General features: G+C 37.7%; 2 protein-coding genes across 10 annotated transcripts in view; one reads left to right on the forward strand and one right to left on the reverse strand.

Moving 5' to 3' along the window:
- Window positions 1-558, reverse strand: part of DIS3 (DIS3 homolog, exosome endoribonuclease and 3'-5' exoribonuclease) — a 28,295-nt gene extending 27,737 nt beyond the window's left edge. The window contains exon 1 of one of the 3 annotated variants that reach the window (XM_027064987.2): window positions 228-558. In XM_027064987.2, the coding sequence (XP_026920788.1) occupies window positions 228-455 (228 nt within the window). In that variant the 5' untranslated portion in view covers window positions 456-558. The remainder of the gene's footprint in view (window positions 1-227) is intronic. The other 2 variants (XM_027064985.2, XM_027064986.2) reach the window with 2 other exon arrangements.
- A 208-nt stretch (window positions 559-766) lies between these two features.
- Window positions 767-19,741, forward strand: part of PIBF1 (progesterone immunomodulatory binding factor 1) — a 204,126-nt gene continuing 185,151 nt past the window's right edge. For 4 of the 7 annotated variants that reach the window (XR_008295913.1, XR_008295914.1, XM_015083072.3 and 1 more), the window contains exons 1-5: window positions 771-990; window positions 2,019-2,314; window positions 6,225-6,325; window positions 9,432-9,630; window positions 12,435-12,554. Coding sequence is in view for 4 of the 7 variants with exons in the window: in XM_015083072.3 (XP_014938558.2) it covers window positions 2,063-2,314; window positions 6,225-6,325; window positions 9,432-9,630; window positions 12,435-12,554 (672 nt within the window). In the remaining 3 variants the exon portion in view is untranslated. Of the gene's footprint in view, window positions 1,026-2,018; window positions 2,315-6,224; window positions 6,326-9,431; window positions 9,631-12,434; window positions 12,555-19,741 lie in introns of all 7 variants that reach the window. The other 3 variants (XM_015083074.3, XM_053216385.1, XR_003422189.2) reach the window with 3 other exon arrangements.

Consider the following 19,741-nt stretch of genomic DNA (forward strand, 5'->3'; position numbering starts at 1 on the left):
TCCAAGAACTCAAAAAAAAAAAAAAAAAAAAACCCACACACAAAAAACCCCCACAATACAAAGAAAAGAACCTTGGCCTGGGGGACAGGAGGCAAGGGTCTGCCTCTCCCTAAGTAGGTAACGTTTTTCCAAGACGCGCCTCCTTGGGCCTCAATTTCCCTATTCTGTCACACCCCCTTCTCCTGGTGGTGCCGAAAAGACCCCGGATCTCCCGCCCTCGGACGCACCTGATGCAGCAGCACATTGGTGTCAGGAAGCAAGTAGTGCGGCCAGGGGCACAGGCTGCTCGCCGGATCCAGGGGCTGCGGCTCGAGGACCGGCCCCTCGTGGGCACCGCCGCACGCCGCGCACCCGGGTGCGCCGCAGCCGATGTCGTCCCGCAAGTAATGCTCGCGCACGATCTTCATCACGCCACCTGCCCGCGTCTTTTTTAAGAAAGTCTTGGACTTGAGCATCTTGCTGGCAGCGCAGAATCCCGACCCTTACCGCACTCTTCCGGTGAAGAGTAACAAGCAGAAGCCCTACCGCACGACTGTACTTTACCCCGAAGTTCACCCCTTCTCGCTCCAGGCTATTAGTAAATACCTCTCGCGGGAAAACGTCGAGGCTGACATTGGTTGGCTCTCTGAGGGCTGCGAGGATTGGGCAAAAACTAGAAGCTCGGGAGGATTGGCAGATCTCGGAGCCATTTCCATCCACGATCTAGGCGGGACCTTCCTGTGGACCACAGCTCCCAGCATGCGTTGCTTCCCGCGTCGGGGTGGAACCAGTCTGATTTCCGGCGACTGTACGCTGCCGCTTCCTCCGTCCTCCTCGGGGCGCGGAAGTGGTTGTCTTGGTGACGGGTCCTAACGGTCTCCGACCTGAGATTCCTGGTTGAGGGGCTGCAACCTGAGCTTCTGTTCTGAGACGCTTTCAGGTCCTTGAAGTGGACGCGGTGGGTGGGTGGCTGGTCCAGCCTTCGACGTGGAGTAATTTGAAGCTTTCGAGGTAGCGCGCCGCTGGCCCTTCCTTTCCCGCGCGGGGTAGGGAATCCTAGGCTGCCAGGCTTGGTTTTTCTTCACTGTCGCACGTGTGGGCAGTCCCAGGCGCTGGTCCTTTGTAACCCAGATGCTGCCTCTCTCTGATTTCGCCTTTCTTTACCCTCTTTCCTTTGAAAGGAGGGGTGCCGTTTCCCCTCCATACATCTTTTTTTCTGATCATTCAGTTTAGAAAAGCTGATATCTGTAGTACCGTAAATAACTTATTATGTCGTTTAGTATTAAAACACGAGAATTTCTAAAACCCTGTGAAAGGGTAAGAAATTCGATTTAAAACACTTGAATTTTTCTTTTCTACACTCTTGTTTTTATTCTATCTGGAAGTCTATTAAAACGTATTTATTTCACTGTCTTCCCATTCTTTAAAAGTCTTCAGTGTTGCCTCATTGTGGAGTAAATTTCGGACACATTTTGACACTTGAGGATTCTCTGGAATCTCGATTATTAAGGTCGTATGTGTGTTTGGATATGAGAGGTGGGGCGAGTCCTACTCAAATTCAGAAAGGCTTGGCCCCAGCCGAACGACCACTATCTTCTGATGTTGGGTATATTCGCCAACCTTAATTCCTGCATGTTTTTTTTCCCTTTTACTACTCTAAATTCTACTTCTACATAACCTTCCACCGATCAACTCGGAAGTGGCTAATCTCATCTTGAATGCGTGCTCCTTTTATTGATAGTGTTCCTGGGTACTACACACTTATGGCTTTTATCCTTTACATCCAAGATTTCTTTGTTTCCTCCAAGTAAGATTCCGGCCCCCAGGACCAGGGTTTTTTATTCATCAAGCGCAAATTCATAGTCAGGCTTAATGAGCTTAATGTTTGACTTGAGCCATAGTTTACTAATCTGTCCTAAATGAGGGGTCCTCCAGATTGTCTAATAATTACTTAGGCATTCTTAGTGTCTCTTTAGTATTCTTTATGCTTTCCATTAAGAATGTTTGAGTACATTTAAATAAATATTTTTAACCCTCAGAAAATTGAAATAGAACTGGAGAAGAAAACTGACCCATAAAAAAGATGTCTCGAAAAATTTCCAAGGCATCAAAAAAGGTGAACATCTCTAGCTCTCTGGAATCTGAAGATATTAGTCTAGAAACAACAATTCCTACAGACGATATTTCATCATCAGAAGAACGAGATGGGAAAATTAAAATCACCCAGCAACTAATTGAACGTAAAGAACTACTTCATAATATTCAGTTACTGAAAATAGAACTATCCCAGAAAAATATGATGATAGACAACTTGAAAGTGGATTATCTTACAAAGGTAAGATTTGGTGTAATTTTTGTTACCTGTGTGCTTTATTGTCTTCAAACTGCAGATAAATAAGAATTAAAATTATGCATATGTAATCTGAACTTGATATGCTTATCATTTCAAGAAGTAAGTTATATTTTCTTGCATAGTTAAAAAAAAAAAACTTTCTGGAAGGAGAGAGGATGTGAATTATATTGCTGTGTACTGAACAAAAAGCCCTGAAGGAGGGGATGATTTGAAGTTGGGCAGGGATGAATTGCCTCTGTAAACTCAATTTTTTGAATCTAGCATGTGTGAGGTATATCTTTTTAGGTGTTTTTTCCAGCCAAGTTGTTTTCTGTTTCATTGCGAATTAACCCTGATGTAACTAGTTTGATAGGGACAATCAAGATCATAAGTAGGTTAGTGAGTCTGTATAGTCCTCTGTCCAGGGGATTTGGTTTCTTTGATATGTTTCTGTATGATAGTCAGTGTGTCTTAGAACCAAGTGGAATTTCAGTTACCATAGTGTTTAACAAGTGGTTTTTGCCAAATAAGAAGGGATGTCTTAGTCCTTGTTTTTTTTTTTTCCTCTTGTGTGTTTATTTATAGGTATGGAGTATTTTATGTAAGACCTGGTAAAATTGTCACTAGTTCTAAGAAATTTACAGTGATTTCAGAAAGATAGGAGACACTTCTTAATTCTTACTACTTCTGTCTCTGAGAAAAATCTTTTCTTTCCAACAGTAGATTCTCCACTTTTACTCTTGATCCCACCTCTTCCTACCCGCCCCCATTTTGTTGTTTCACTTACACTTTCTTTCCTGTTAAGTCAGCCTCCTATTTTAGCTCTTGCCAATTATACCAACATACTTCAGTATCTTGCCGCTAGAAAAAATTGTTGACCATCCCTCTCTAGGAAAATGAGGCATCCTAAACCCCAACATCTTCATGAAGTAAAGAAGTAATTTAGGTACATTTTTAAAAAACATTAATGGCTAACTTTTATTGAGTGCTTATTCTGTACCATACATTGTTCTATGAGATTTTCATGTGTTACCTCATTTAAACCTCACAACAACTCTGTGAGGTGTAAGTGCTTTTAGGAGGATCTTCCTTGCCCCTTAACATTAAATGAATCAATATGATAAATTAGCCCACTTTCTGATATTTGGTAAAAGCACACAATATTAGTTATTGTTGCTGTTGTCTACTAAAATAATACCCTCATTTTTCACCCATTTTATTTTCTATACTTTATATGTGTATTCATAGGAGCTACCTGACTTTTTTTGGTATCTGTCTCTTTTAATGGACTGTAAGGTTCATGAGAACAGGGGTTTCTTTGTAGTCTCGTGTCTCATCATCTCCAGCACTTAAAACAGTACCTGACACGTCGTAAGTATGCAACTGTTTCTTAAATGAGGGACTGAACTCCATTTCACTTTGGATAAAACAGAATCACAAGTGGTTAATAGCATATGAAGGCCATTTAGATGGAAGTGATGGAGCCAGGTAGGATTCAAACCAAGAGATCTAAAGCCCATACTCTTAGTGAATCTCCTAACATGTTCTTAGGTTGTCTGTACAGTCACCTACTTAGGTGACTTGGTCTAGACTAGGTCACTTGGTATTTTACCAATGTGTCCAGTGGTTTTCTGTTACAATAGTTTCCTATTGTTGATTGTTTCCTGTTGTCTATCTGTTTCTGTCTGCCCTTGGGCAGATCCCTTAACTTTGTTATTCTCTTATTTTTTGTAAAATAAGAAAAATAGTAGTATTTACTTCATGGAGTTTTTGGGAAGATTCAATTAATCAATGTACATAGCTCATGATATCTGCAGTAAAATAAGTAACTATAGCCGCTATACTTATTCAGCACTATATTATTTTTGTACCACGAAGTGCTTAGTACAGTTTTTATTGTTGTGGTTTTCCAGTTGGACCGCAAATGTAGAAAACCGGATTAGCATATTCCTGAGTTTATGTCACCTAATCATCACTGATCCTTGCCAAGGCCATTTATTTTTCTTCAATATTTACTTAATTTATTTTGAGAGAGCGAGAAAGAGCACATGCTCACGCAGGAGTGACAGAGAGGGAGAGAGAGAATCCCAAGCAGGGATGCATTCAGTCAGCACACTATCAGCACAGAGCCCGACATGGAGCTCCATCCCACGAACTGTGAGATCAGACCTGAGCCCAGCTCAGGAGTAGGATGCTTAACAGACTGAGTCACCCAGGCGCCCCAAGGCCACTTTTTATTTTGTGTACTTTTTTTATTCCCATGGCTCATTTCCCTTCTCTATTCAACCGTTTTAATGGGTTTTTTTTTAACATTTGTTCTTGAAAATGGGTATTTTTCTTGTTTTTTTCCTTTACGTAAATGTAAATTGCATGTTTTGCTTTAGAGTTTATCTCTTCCATAGTTTTTATTTTTTTTCCCAACTCAGTGCTGCTTTTGAAATCGTAATTGTTACTATGGTATATCTAGTCTTCTGCTTCTAACTTCAACATAATTATCTCTGTGTGTGTCTACCAATCTATCCATCCACTACCACAGTGATAGGCACTTAGGATGCCGCCCAGCTCTTTGCCACCACATGCAACATGGCCTTCTATAGACATTTCTCTTCTGGACCTGTGTGACCATTTCTTTGGCATGTATACTCAGGAGTAGAATTTCCGGCTCACAGGGTATATGTAGACTTAATTAAACTGAGCGTACTGTCAAATTACTCTCCAGAATAGCTGCCTCCACTACATTACCATGCTCTTTTGTCCATGAGCAGTAGGGTTGTTTTGCTTACAGACCCTTTGGGAGTAAGATGTTTGCTGTCAAATATATGGAAAAATACTATACGGTAGAAGAATTACACTTCTGTAATTCATCAAATCCAAGGCAACTTGATTGTAAAGTGAACCCTTACTTGTATCACTGAGATTAAGAACTGCCAAGTTAAATTGTTACGTGCTAGAGATTGTAAAATGCATTCCAGTTTCAGAGATGTAATTTGTGAAGAAGTTAGAGTCTGAAGGAACAGAATTTTTAGCCACTTATTTATTCTCTAAAGTTTACCAATACATTGAGCATTGGGGTTATGAGATGAACATCTCATTATTTAGCATTACAAAAAATTTCCCTCATCAGATTATCACTCCCTGATAATAGAAGTCACAGGAAAGGCAGATTTCTGCTGACTGTAAACCTGTTTTTGCTATTAACATTTAAATGGCCTGATTGAAGTTACTGAGCTTCCTGTCATTGGAAGCATTCAAGTAATCCTGAAAGGTCAAATGTCATGATATAGGTATTTTGCTGTGGAAAAAGTTTGGATCAGCTGTCCAGTGTTTTAGGGATTAAGTTCAGCTGTTAGTACCAGAGATTTAGAAAATGGTATCTGCCTAGACCAGAACTGTGGAAACAGTAGCTTACACAGGATAAGAATTTTGTTTCTCTGTTTTAACAGGAATCTGAAAATAGGTAGTTTAGGCTTGGTATGGTTATCCCTTGATATTGTTAGGAGCGCAGGTTCCTATTAACGTTTTTGCAGCTGTTTTAAGCATGTAGTTTTCACAGATGCCTGATCTACCTCCGGCACTCTATCCATGTTACAGGCAGACATGAGAAGGGTAATAGGAAAATAGGCACATGCCAAAGGATTCAATTAAAGAGCTTTCCCAGAGGCTCAAGCCAGTGACCTCAATAAACCAGAACTAGAGGACAGCCTGGCAAAAAAAACTTTTATGTGGCAGCAGTTTAAACCACAGTTTCAAAACCATTTGTATGAACAGACTGTAATTTGTTGACACAACCATTGCAAAGGAACCTCTATTCATCTTTAGCCTTTTTTTTTTTTACGTTTAGTATTTTTCAAACATTTCTTAATGATAAATTTGAAAGTTGACCATGTAATTTACCTCTTTCTTTTTTATGAAGATTGAAGAATTAGAGGAGAAACTTAATGATGCTCGTCACCAGAAGCAGCTACTGACATTGAGATTAGACAATCAATTGACTTTTCAACAGAAGGATGCCAGGTAAGAAAGTTTTTAAAAAGCAGCAATGCCTATTTAGCCGTTAAAAGTAATTTCATTACCTGTTCGTGCATGTGATTGCAAGCTAAAATAAAGAAAGAAATTTTAAGTCAGTAATGGTAAGAATTTTTACATCCAGGCCAACCAAAAAAAAGTAGGTTATTTGATATGATACAATACACAAAATACAAAAAGTCAAAATTCAACGTTCATTCAACAAACTGTGCTGATGTAAGTGAGCCGTAAATGACAATGGAAGTTCTGTAAACTCCGCACCACTTAATATGCTTTCTGGATTAACCTTTCTTCATTTTCTCTGTAAAACACACTAATTCTTGTGGCCCATTTAACTCTGCCAAGTTTAAATTATCTTCTGTTTTGCCTACATACTTTCTCCCAGCTCAGTTGTGTACTTACTTACCAAGAGTCCATTGTGTTTACCATCAAATATGCCTATGATGGTTGTACTTACTACAGTTATATAATTTAATTAAGAATGATGTAACCAGTGAAAGATATGCTGTTTCTGTGTAAACTATAGGAATTCTTTGGGACAATTAATAAAAGTGAGTAATTTTAAAAAATAATCATCAAAGTAAATAAAAGCAAGACAGATTTAAAAGTTGGGAACAAAAATCAAATCCATAAAAAGCATCCTCTCAGATTTCTTACCAAGTGTCTTTTAAGGTAAAGAAATTGAACTTGGCAGGGGCGCCTGGGTGGCTCAGTCGGTTGAACGTCCCGACTTCGGCTCAGGTCATGATCTCGTGGTCTGTGAGTTCGAGCCCCGCGTCGGGCTCTGTGCTGACAGCTCAGAGCCTGGAGCCTGCTTCAGATTCTGTGTCTCCCTCTCTCTCTGCCCCTCCCCGCTCATGCTGTCTCTCTGTCTGTCAAAAATAAATAAACGTTAAAAAAAAAATTTAAAGAAATTGAATTTGGCAATCATGAACAATGATTTTCACAAAAACAAAGCATACCTTTATATTTAAAAAAATTTGAAGCCTACGTAGAAAATTTGGCGAGTAAATGCTGTTTTCTGTGTTTAACTAGAAGTGAATGTGTAGGGGCGCCTGGCTGGCTCAGTCATAAGAGCGTGTGACTCTTGATCTCAGGGTCGTGAGTTTGAGCCTCACATTGGGTGTAGAGATTATTTAAATAAATAAAATTTAAAAAAAAGAAGTAACTGTATAAAGTACTTTTCTTTCTTTAAGATTTCATTATTGGGGTGCCTGGGTAGCTCAGTCAGTTAAGCATCTGACTTCAGCTCAGGTCATGATCTCAAAGTTTTTGAATTTGAGCCCCGTGTCAGGCTCTGGGCTGACACCTCAGAGCCTGGAGCTTGCTTTGGATTCTGTGTCTCCCTCTCTCTCTGCCCCTTCCCTGCTTTCTCGCTCTCTCTCTCTCTCTCTCTCTCTCTCAAAAATAAATAAACATTAAAAAAAATTAAAAGATTTCATTAACTGATACTTTTAAAAATTATCTGACCGGTTACTAGGCAGTATCACGTTAAATCAGTGGTTCTGAAACTTTGGTATGCATCAGAACTGTGTAGAGAGCTTGTTAGGAAGGACTGTTAGTCCCCACCCTCTGATGTTCTAATTTGAGTGAGCCCTGAGAACCTGTATTTCTATCATGTTCTTGGGTGATACTGATGCTGTAGGTCTGGGGACAATACGTTGGGAACCACTGCATTCAGTGTTAGGGCTTCTACTCAAATTCTTGAGGCATTTTTCAGATTAAATGATGCTGAGAGGGCAATTGAGAGGCTGCTGCAATAATCCTCTTGATAGCTGATGTTGGTAAAAAGTGGTTGGATTTTTAATGTATTTTGAAGGTAGAGCTGATAGGATGTCCTAATGAATTACATGTGGTTAAGAGAAAAATAAGGAGTCAAGGATTGTGCCAATATTTTGGTTTGAATAAATGAAGGGTGGAATTGCTGTCAACTAAGATGGGGAAACCACAGTGGAATAGGTTTGTGAGCAAAGAGCAGGAGTTCAGTTTAGGATGTGTTCGGTTAACGTTGTCTTATTAGAAGTCCATGTGTAGGTAAATAGAAGAGTTTGGTCTAGAGCTATATATCTGGAAGTCATTAGGATATGGACGGTAACATTTAAGTCATAAGACTAGATGAATTCCTCAAGGTAGTGAATATAGACGGAGAAGAGGGCCAAATACTCCAAACATGAAGACAAACCAGAAAAGGAGAAGGAGCAAATACCAGAGAAAAATGACAAAAGTGAAGTGACTTGAAAGCCAGGCGAAGAGAGTGTGTATAAAGGAAGGAGAGAGCAGTGTGTCAAATCATCATTAGGTCATAGATGAAAAGAACTGGGAATTGATCATTAGCAATCTGGATGTCATTAGTGACCTTGAGATTTCCGTAGGAAGGATGAGAACCTAATTGGCATGGGTTTAAAAAGAAGGGCGTCAGAGACAGTGAGTATAGACAACTTGTGAGCAGTTTTGCTCCATGGAAGTCCAAACAAAGGAGGCAGTGAAATGGGGTCTCAATTCATTTTTTGGGGGGATAGGAGTAATAATAACAGCATGTGTGTATATTGATGGGTGTGATACAGTAGGAAGGGGAAAGAATCAATTGTCCCTTCCTACTTAAAACCTTCGGAATAGGCAACTAACGATAGCAATGTTTTCTACATGTGTTCTTTGAGAATGATTATGTACAGATTACTGTTTTCATTAGTTCATGGGTTGAATGAATACTTTATGGTGGTTCAGCGTTGCCATCTTTAAGAGGTATACCTTAGAATACCTAGAGAAAAAGAAATGAAAATTATTTTATTGAGTAGGGTCCAAAACAGATGTATAAAACTAAAACTTTAAGCAGAGTAAATGTATAATTTGATTTTGAAAATTATTTTTTAAGAATATCAATTTTCTATTTAACAATTTATGTGGCTACACATTTAGTAATGAGTATAGAATTGTCTTCATGTTTAACTAGTGAAGTAAATAAGCATTTAGCTGGAGCTAAAAATACTACAGAGCTTCTCATTTCCTAATTTTATGTTACTATAAAAAGGTATCTTTGAGAAAATTGAATCTCAAAGATTTTTTTAAGCTTGCCATCAACTCTTTCCTAATTTAGAAAATATCAAGAACTAATGAAACAAGAAATGGAAACGATTTTATTGAGACAGAAACAACTAGAAGAGACAAATACTCAGCTAAGGGAGAAGGCGGGAGATATTCGTCGAAATCTGCGTGACTTTGAGTTGACAGAGGAGCAATATATGAAACTAAAAGGTTTTCCTGAAGATCAGCTTTCTATTCCTGAATACGTATCTGTAAGTGTGTTGTATCACTTTTTTTAAAAAACACTGCATGTATTTTAAAAAAATTTTTTTTAATGTTTATTTATTTTTGAGAGAGAGAGAGCGTGAGCAGTGGAGGCGCAGAGAGAGAGGGAGACACTGAACTGGAAGCAGGCTCCAGGCTCCAACTGTCATCTCTGTGCTCTGTGCTTGTGGGTCTCAAACTCAAGAACTATGAGATCATGACCTGAGCCGAAGTGGGAGACTTAACCGACTGAGCCACCCGGGCGCCCCCCAAAAATACTGCATATATTTTCAAATTAAAATATGCCATTTATGTAATAGCCATAACCTTCGAAGTACCAATTAATAATTTTATTATTTTATGGCCCTGCTCTGAAAATGGTGAATGATGTTCAGATCACCAAATTTTAAAGGGTCTTGACCATTGACCTCCAAGGTCAAGAATAAATAGGGCTATGAAGTTTATAGCTGCATAGTCCATGGAAATGAGTCATTTTATCATAAACTGGTAGTTTATAATGTTCTCAAAATGCAAAATTATAGAGATAACAGATTAGTGGTTGCCAGGGGGTAGGGATAGTTCAGGATCTCTTACAGTGTTGGTTACACAAATCTACACATAGGATTCATCTATGGCAGTAGTCTCAAATTTTTTAATGTCAGTATCCCTTTACACTCTCAAAATTACTGAAGACCCCAAGGAACTTTTGTTTATACGGGTTATATCTATTAGTGTTTACCATAGTGGAAATTAACCTGAGACATTTTCAAAACACAGGAATACATAAGCACATATTCCATTAGCCTTAAAGGCGATGATCTCATCACACATTAGATAGCCACTGGCAAACATCACTGAACAAGCATAAGAGAACAAGAGTAAAACAGGCAAAAAAAAAATCTTAGTATAACCAGAAAAATAGTTTTCATCTTTCATTCATCTTTCATCAATTCCCTGAAAGGGTCTCAAAGTGGCAGAGTGGTTACCAGGGGCTCCTAAACCACACATCGAAAACCTCTGGTTTGTGATCTATGCATGTTATTTCACCCTTAGAGGCTTGAACTTTTTCATATGTAAAAGGGTTTGTAATATTAATAGTGCCTTTCTGTTGAGGTCATTGTGAAGATTCACTGTGAATATGTATGTAAAATGCTTAGCACTGTGCTTAGAATGTAGTATCATTTTTGCAGGAGTAGTGATTGCTACCCTTGGTTCTCATTTGCATAAGGTTTCCAGATTAATGATTTCTTCTAAAAAGAAGTGTTACTTTTCTGTCCATCTTTTAATTTATATAGCTCAAATAAATTTTTTTTCTGTCCAAAGTGTACTATCTAAGACAGATGTCTCAAGTGCTGTCGTTGAGGCTTTTTCCATATTAAGTATCAAGTATCCCACTGATAGCAGTTATACATAATTTTGTTCCCTGGTTTGTTAATGTTCTTTGTTATCTTTTGTTTTCACAGACGGTATTATCTTAACTAGTTAGTTATACACAGATTCATTGTGTTGAGGACTAACCTTAGGACTTGCTTCTTGCCAGATGTGGTACTCTTGCAATACAGCAATATAGTAAGGAATTTCAGATTGCATGCCTATATAATAAATAGGCATAATTACCCTTTCCAAATGTGCTCATGGCTTCTTAACTTCATAGGAATTTGTCAGATGGAACACTTTACTAGATTAGGTCAGACAAATTCCCCTGAGAATTATGAGTGAGAAGAGAGATCTGAACTGAATGGAAGTAGTGATATGAAAGATACCCCCTGATTCATCCTGATTATCGCTTACACTGCAGTGGTAGCAGTAGAGCTTCCCCAAGAGCCTAGGATGTAGGCTCACCATTTGTTTAGGCAATAAAGATAGAGCAATGTACAAACTAGGCAAAAATTCCTGCCTATAGGAGTGGAGCATTATAGACGATAAATTAAAAGTTAATACGTAGAATGTTTGTCATAAATGCTATGGAGAAAAGAGCAGGGGTGAGAATAGAAACTGCCACCAGGTGGGGATACTATTTTTTTTTCTTTTTTTGTTTTCTTTTTTTTTTAATTTTTTTTTTCAACGTTTATTTATTTTTGGGACAGAGAGAGACAGAGCATGAACGGAGGAGGGGCAGAGAGAGAGGGAGACACAGAATCGGAAACAGGCTCCAGGCTCTGAGCCATCAGCCCAGAGCCCGACGCGGGGCTCGAACTCACGGACCGCGAGATTGTGACCCAGCTAAAGTCGGATGCTTTAACCGACTGCGCCACTCAGGCACCCCTGGGTGGGGATACTATTTTAAATCAGGTTAGGAGGATTAGGGAGGGTTTACTGATAGGGTGACATTTGATCAGAGACCTGAAAGGAGTGAAAGCATGAGCTATGCATTTGTATGTGGGAAAAAATTCCTCTATCAGAGGAAATAAGGGCAAAACTCAGACACATAATGTGTTCAGGAAGTAATAAGCAGATAATGTGGAATGAGCAGTGGTGGGAAATAGAGAATAAGTAGTAAGTGGAGTATAGATAGAGGAGAAGAGAGACTGTGCCAGGGATGGAGAATTACAGATAATCTAGACTTTGAGGAAACTGAATCGGACATCAATGCTTAATGTTAGTGGTCAAAGTCAGTTAACAACGGTCTTGTTTCTGTTTTGTACAAACAAATGTTTATTGTACGGGTATATATTCTGAAACTTTTTAACACTTTTCCTTTTGTTACTTTCATGTTTTTATTACTGATAATTGAGGGTACTATAAATTAGCTAATTTCAATGGTAACTTGGATTCTAAAATGGCTTATTAACTTGATTTTTTGTTTTTAAAGATTCGGTTCTATGAACTAGTAAATCCATTAAGAAAGGAAATCTCTGAACTGCAAATGAAAAAGAATGACCTATTAGAAGAATTGAGTGAAAATAAAGGCCAATTGAAACAACTGACAGAGGTTTGTATGATTTTGATCACTTGTGGGAGAAGCTGCAAGTTTTTTTAATAGAGTTCCTCAAGATTTGTGATCAGGAATATAAAAGTCAATGATCGGAAAATGGGACTGGGTGATGCCGACTACTGCGATTCTTCAAGTAGTGGGAAGGTTAAAGTGGAGATGGTCGTCTGAAAGATTGGCAACGTCAGTCTGTGCTGTTGACTCGTAGTCTGTGGTTGAGTATTTTGTTGTAACTCTTTCATTCTTAGTCTTCGTTACACTATAGCCTTGTTTGTGATCTGAAAGGGAGCTGCTATCCATTTATCATTTTGCCCCTTCATTAAATACATTAGTTCTCCTGATGCTTGTTCAGAGCATGTGCTCTGATAGAAGCATCAGCCCCAGTGATGTGCATGGTCCTGTGCCTTGTGCTGGCAACAGGGGATTCAAAAGAGTCTCTGCCCTTCTAGGGTTCACACTCTAATAGAGTTAGAACCTTAGATGATATCTTGACACTGCCATTTTTCTGTGTAACTTGGAATAAGCCGTTTAATGTTTACTGCTCTGTCAGTAAAGAGAGAAGATAACCCTGTTTGTCCATTCATGTCCATTGAACTGCTCATATTTCTGTTTCAAAGTAAAAATGTCATTTTTCGCAAAGTCGCATATAAATATTTTTATGTCCTTTTTCAAGGGCAGCTTTTACCAAAGATGTATTGTCTAGAAATGAATAATTAAAATTTAATTTATATTTCATTGCTCTAATTTGCTGTTCTGTGAGTGCTGGACAGAATCTACTTCCATCATTAATATAGAGCCAATATTACAGGCAAATGAAGGCTCATATTCTTCCTCTCCTCATAGGAGTGATTAAGTCAGCAGGAGTGGTGGCAGAGAAGCATATGTGCCAATATGAACCCTACTACAAGGTTCTATTTTGGGTTTGTTCTTTTTCTTCTGGTAACCTGCTACATTGTGCAGGTAAAGTATTTTGCACACTTTAGAAAGATAGCTTTTAATGTTTAAAAAATTTTCATCTATAGTCAGAATAATAAAGGGCAAAGTTAGAAGGCCTCAGTTTGGCTACTAGCTAATTTTGCAGGCTTGGCCAAATCATTTAATCTCTTTTTCTGTAAAATGGATGGCGGTGGTGGAAACACAGAACTTACTGGGGACAAGGCAGTTAGATGGGTTTTCAGACTTAGTTCTGTAACACCTCATGGTACCTCAGCTTCCCTCAGAGACTTCTTATTTTTTTAGGAGAAGGACTGGAAAAGTTTCCTAACCTTGTTTATATCAAGCTACCTCTTCTTTAATGACTTTAACATTGGTGGATTCTAAGAATGGTTTCTTTTGAACTAAAGATTCCTTGGGCCAAAAAGAAAAAAACTTGCATCTCTAGAATTATTATTAGTATGTGATATATTTTTACTGTGTGGTAAAGCAGATATCCCAACTCTCGAGGGTCAATAATGGCATTGTATCCCAGATCTTTGTTTGTTTGTTTGTTTGTTTCAACCTTGCAAATAGCACTTTTAGTGTTTTATTGATAGGAAAACACTAGATAATTTACACTGGTCTGACTCATAGGTTCCTGAGTGTTTTTAATGCACCAATAATTCTTGAACGAAGAAACAGTTTTGTTTGTGAACCTGTATTGGACGTCTTCAGAGATATAGTACAAACAGGATATATATAGAAAGAGAAGGAGAGAGAGAAAGAAGGGTTTATTTTATTTTAAGGAATTGGCTCACATGATTGTGGAGACTTGATGAGTCCAAAATCTGATGGGGTAGGCTGGCAGACTGGAGATTCAGGGGAGAGTTGCAGTTCAAGTCCAAAGATAGTCTGCTGACAGAATTCCTTCTTGCTGAAGGGAGGTCAGATTTTATTAAGTCCTTTGGCTGATTAGATGTGGCTCGCCACGGGATACCTGGGTGGCTCAGTGAATTAAGCATCTGACTTCGGCTCAGGTCATGGTCTGTGAGTTCAAGCCCCACGTCAGGCTCTGTGCTGACAGCTCAGAGGCTGAAACCTGCTTCAGATTCTGTGTCTCCCTCTCTCTCTGCCCCTCCCCCATTTGTGCTCTGTCACTCTGTCTCTCAAAAATAAAAAAATAACATAAAAAAAGATGTGGCTTACCACATTATTGAGGGTAATTGGCTGTACTGAAAGTCTATTGATTTAAATGTTACTCTCATCTAAAAAATACCTTTACAGAAAGATCTAAAATAATGTTTGACTAAATATTTGAGTATTGTGGGCTAACCACTTGACACATGAAATTAACCATCACAGAACCCTTCCATGTGTAAGTTTGTTTCTTAAAGGTTTATCATTTCTCAGCTGAAAATATCCTGTCTTAAACCTTTTCCTAAATTTAACAATGATATAAACAGAGAATTGAATCACAATCAGGAAAAAAGAAGCAGTGTCTTGTCTACTTAATAAAAGGTCTTAAAAACCCAGAGAATGTGATTTAGACAGAACAGAATTTACTTTTATATTAAAGCCTCATAAAGTTTGATTCTTCTCCTCTGTTAAGGGCTAATACAGGTCAACTTGCCCAACAGTGAAGAAAAGTAAACAATATTTTTAAATTAAAAGACTTTTATAAGGATATAGTGAACAATAAATATATTTAACGTTAAAAGAAATTTTGCGTAACTATATATTTGGGGGATTTTTTTTTTAAATGGTTTGTTAAATTATTTACTGCCCTGGTATTTGGAAAGTTCACAGATACTGGTTTACATTCCATCTTTGCAACTTGACAATGGCATGATGATCTTGGACAAAAAACTTAGTCTTCTTTACTCTCCCCGCCCCTAATCTTACAACTTTTCCATCTACTAAATAGGATGAGACTATATAACACTTTCCTCATATGGCCATTATTAATAAGAGTGAAATTCACTCAGTAAATGTATATCGTACATCTCTTATGTGGCAGGCATTGTTGTAGGTGCTTGGGATACCTCAGTGAGCAAAACAGTGCTCTCAGGCCTCATGGAGTTTATATTTTAAAAGGAGTACAGGGAAACAAATAGTAAGCATTATAAATAAGCACATCATAGAGATAGAAGGTGATAACTGCAAAGGACAAAAGAAAAATGGTTCATAGAGAGCAGGGAAAAAACTATATTCAGAATTCTGTAGGGTCAGCTAATAGGCCTCATTGAGGAGGTTAGACATTTACAAAGACTTGGAGGTGGGGGAGACAACAGAGTCCTCAAGGAAGAACTTCCAGGTGGAGGGAACAGCCAATGCAAAGGCAAGAGGGTGCCTTGGTGTTTGTGGAACAGTGAGGAAGCCAATATGACTGGAATGGTTGAAGGGAGAGAATAGTTAGATAAGATCAGAGAGGTAATGGGTTTGTTGAGGTAATTGTAACAACTTTGATTTTAACCATAAGTGAAAAGAAGCATTGGAGGATTTGGGGGAAGATGTGGCATGATCTGACATATTGTGAAAGGATTATTCTGACTGGTACACAGTAGACCCTCAAAGAATTTTAAAGAGCTTTGTTAATGACCCAGAAAATGGATTTTTGCTGAGAACAGATTATAGAGCTCTAAGGATGGAAACAGAGAGACTTGTTATGAAGCTGTTGTAGTTATGTAGGTGAGAGGGGGCAGTGCTTCAGATCAGGGATCAGGGTAGTAGCAGTAGAAGTGCTGTGAACTGGTTGGGCCCTATATGTATTCTAAAAGTAGAGCCATTAGGATTTCCTGATGAATTGAATGGAGGACGTGAAAGAAAGATAGGAGTCCAAATCAACTCCAGTGTTTGGGGACTGAAATCATGATGGATTTGCATTCAGCTGAGATGGTAGCTTGTGGGGGAGGCAGATTTAGGGTTAAAAGAGAGTTCAGGTTTTAGCTGTTTTGAGTTTGAGATATCTGTTAGATGTACAATTGAAAATACTTGGATATGCAAGTCTGAACTTGGGAAGCTATGTATTTGGAAGTTGTTAACATAAAGAATAATACTTAAAGCCAGGATGGGATCACCACAGGAGGGTGTATACAGAGGGGGGCTAAGTCCTGAGTTCTAGGACAGTTCAATATTGAACTGTAGAATAGAGAAGGAGGATTTATCCGTGAGGAAAGGAAACCAAGAGAATTTCATGTCCCGGAAGCCAAGGGAGAAAAGTTTGTCAAGGAAGAGAGTCAGCTATTTCAAATGCTGTCCATAGGTCTAGTATGATGAAGTCTGGGAATTCACGTTATATTTAATAAGGCCATTGATAACCTTGTGAAGAGTAGTTCTGGTGGAGTGATGAGGTCAAAACTTTGATTACAGAGTGTTTAAGAGTAGAGGAAAGGAATGGGAGACAAGTCTAGGCAACTCTTTCTGTAGAGCTTTGATTGCATAAGGGAACATCGGTATAGAGATGAAGATGACAGAAGAAGTAGGGTCAAGGGAGGCATTTGTTTTTAAGGTGAGAGAACATAACTAATATACACAAAATTACATTGTTAAACCATAGAAGTTTTTTCGTTGTCAATAACAGACATTCATCTAATTGCTAACCAGCAGTGTAGGAAGTACTCTTGGACATCAGGGTATACTTGTGTCTAAGGCTCACCACGTCAGTGTGATCCGTGTGATAAAAAGAATCATCTGTGTTTGGGGCATAGCCAGTAATTATATATTTGGGGGAAAGTGTTAGAACTCAGTGGTGTTTGTTGATTGAATTACTCTTGAGTTTTAAAGCACTTTATCTTCATATTCCACATAATGGCTTTTAAAATAATAATTTTATTAGAGTAAATCACTTAGCTCTTGATGGCTTGAGTTTTAATTTTACGTGAACTTTTTACCAAAAGATGGGACGCAGTTTAAAAAACAACTGAAGAATGTGAATATAACCAGATATAAGGAAGGTAGAGAAGATTATGATCATTAAAGGAAGGTTTGTAAACAGGAAGTTTATCAAAAATCATTGAATTAGGATTCAGTTAGGTTGAAGAGGTAACAGAGATTGCCAGGTTACTGGAGTTCAGTTGTCATCAGTGAGAGTCATTGTCTTGAGGACTTTTAAGTGTTCCCAAGCACCTAGTTTATTTAAAGCACTAAATGAAATTGTTTTTAAGTGCAGATTTCTGTTTTTGGTTCTGTTACTTGAAATGTTCTCGTTTCGGTGCTTTTTACCCAGTGGGTTTCATAATTCTTTCCTCTTCATTATGTGTGCTGTATGTAATTTATTGTTGGTGGTTTGAGGCAGGTAATTAGGAACTCAAAAATGCCCATCATATACAAATGGAGTAGCAAATTTTTTTTACTTTTCTAGTGGTATCATTAATTTAGGTCTCAATACATAAATTTTCTTCTTAACTATTGTGAGAGAAAATTTGGATTCCTTCCTAAGGGGAATAAATATTTTGTTTCATAGAGGACAAGTTGAAAATGCATCCAGTGAAAGATAGTATCCATTTCTAAGCTCTCCTAAATTTGACAAATGTAAGGAAGTATTACTTCATTCAATAAGCGGTAAGATACAGTGCCACAGTAAGCCTTGGGACAAGGTCGTGGTGTTAATGGCTGCAATCACTATGAAGTTACTGATATTCAGTAAGTCATGAGTCTAAATTTTTATAGTATTTGACCTTTTCATATAGTAATTCAGCAAACATTTTATCTTTATATACATTTAGGGTTGGATACCTTAAGGGAAGTAACATGGGTCTTACACACAATGCTATGTAATTTTAAAGAGGAATAAAATCTCTGAAAAAAAAAAATGACTAGATGGTATTCACCCAAGAATTTTAAAGGACTTCAAGGATGTACTTGAAATGGCAGCAAATGTATAATCTTGTTATTCAAATAGAGCAGTTAGAGTAGATTTAATTGCTTGAGAGATGGTAAATTGTCTACCCATCCTTAGAAACTAAGGACCTTGATAACTACAAACTGATAAACGACACTTCTGTTCCTCCTGAGCTTGCAGAATGCATGAAGACTAGGATACTGAATAATTATTTAAGTGTAAACTTATAGGAGAAGGTCAACAAAAAATTGTTAAATGAATATAAAGGAACAAACCAAATATAGTATTTTACTTGGGTGATACCTGTACATAATGGAATATATAGACTTCCAAAAAGCCATTCACAGACTTCTAAATTTTAGTTTTAAAAATTTTGACAGACTTCTGAAGAATTGTTATCATGAGCACTTGGGGAATTGCTTTCTCTTCAGTGTTTCAAAAATGAGAGCCAGGGAGTAGAAATAAAAGAAACTTTATAAAAAATCAAAATAGAAGTACTGTCCAGAGATAACTGTTAAGTCCAATCTTATTAAATATTTAACATTTTAAAGCATTATACTAGAAAGGAAGCCCAGAAGAGAATCTCAAATTTGGAGACAGTGAAGTTTTTCTTAGTAGAATAAAAAAACTAGTAAGGCAAATTGGAGGAAGATCTCAGGAGATAAGAGGACTGATTATAACTTGTGTGGTTTCTTTTTTATAACCTCTCAGTTTATAATCCCCAAATTAGCATGTTCAAAATTGGTCACCAGCTCTAGAGAGTATAATATATTTCCATTTTATTAAAATATTTTCAAGAATAGATAACTTCAAAGAATCTTACAGGGAATGCCAGTGTATCTATCACCTAATTTCTGCCATTAACATTTTATTATACCTGTCCTACTCACATATATATCCATCCATCCACCAGTCATATTGAGTCTTATGAGAAATTGTCAAGCCTTTTTTTCCATGTATCAATATTTTATCCCTTTTAATTGCTGAGTAATATTCCATTATATGGATGTATTCATTAACCAGTTGATGGGCATTTGAGTTATTTCCACCTTGGAGCCATTATAAATAAAGCTGCTTCAAACATTTGAATATGGGCTTTTGTGTGGGCATGTTTTTGTTTTTCAGGGGTAAATGTTAAAAGTGGAATTTTTCACTTCTAGATTTCCATTTGGTTGTTTATTCATTGTGAGCGTATTTTTCTTTATGCCATTGAGAATAGTTAAATCACTGCTCTAAAGCCTTGTTGCTAATTCCAAAATCTGGGTCACCTCAGAGTTGGTCTCTGTTCATTGTCTTTTAAAAATGGGTTACGTTTTTCTGTTTCTTCAGAAGTCAAGTAATTGTAAATTGTTTATTTAAAACATAGGGTAAACTTCGATCATAACATGTGACTGTTGTGGAGACTACATTTTATGTTCCTCTAGATAGTGCC

Source organism: Acinonyx jubatus, chromosome A1, assembly GCF_027475565.1.
Source record: "Acinonyx jubatus isolate Ajub_Pintada_27869175 chromosome A1, VMU_Ajub_asm_v1.0, whole genome shotgun sequence".
NCBI classification, from domain to species: domain Eukaryota; kingdom Metazoa; phylum Chordata; class Mammalia; order Carnivora; family Felidae; genus Acinonyx; species Acinonyx jubatus.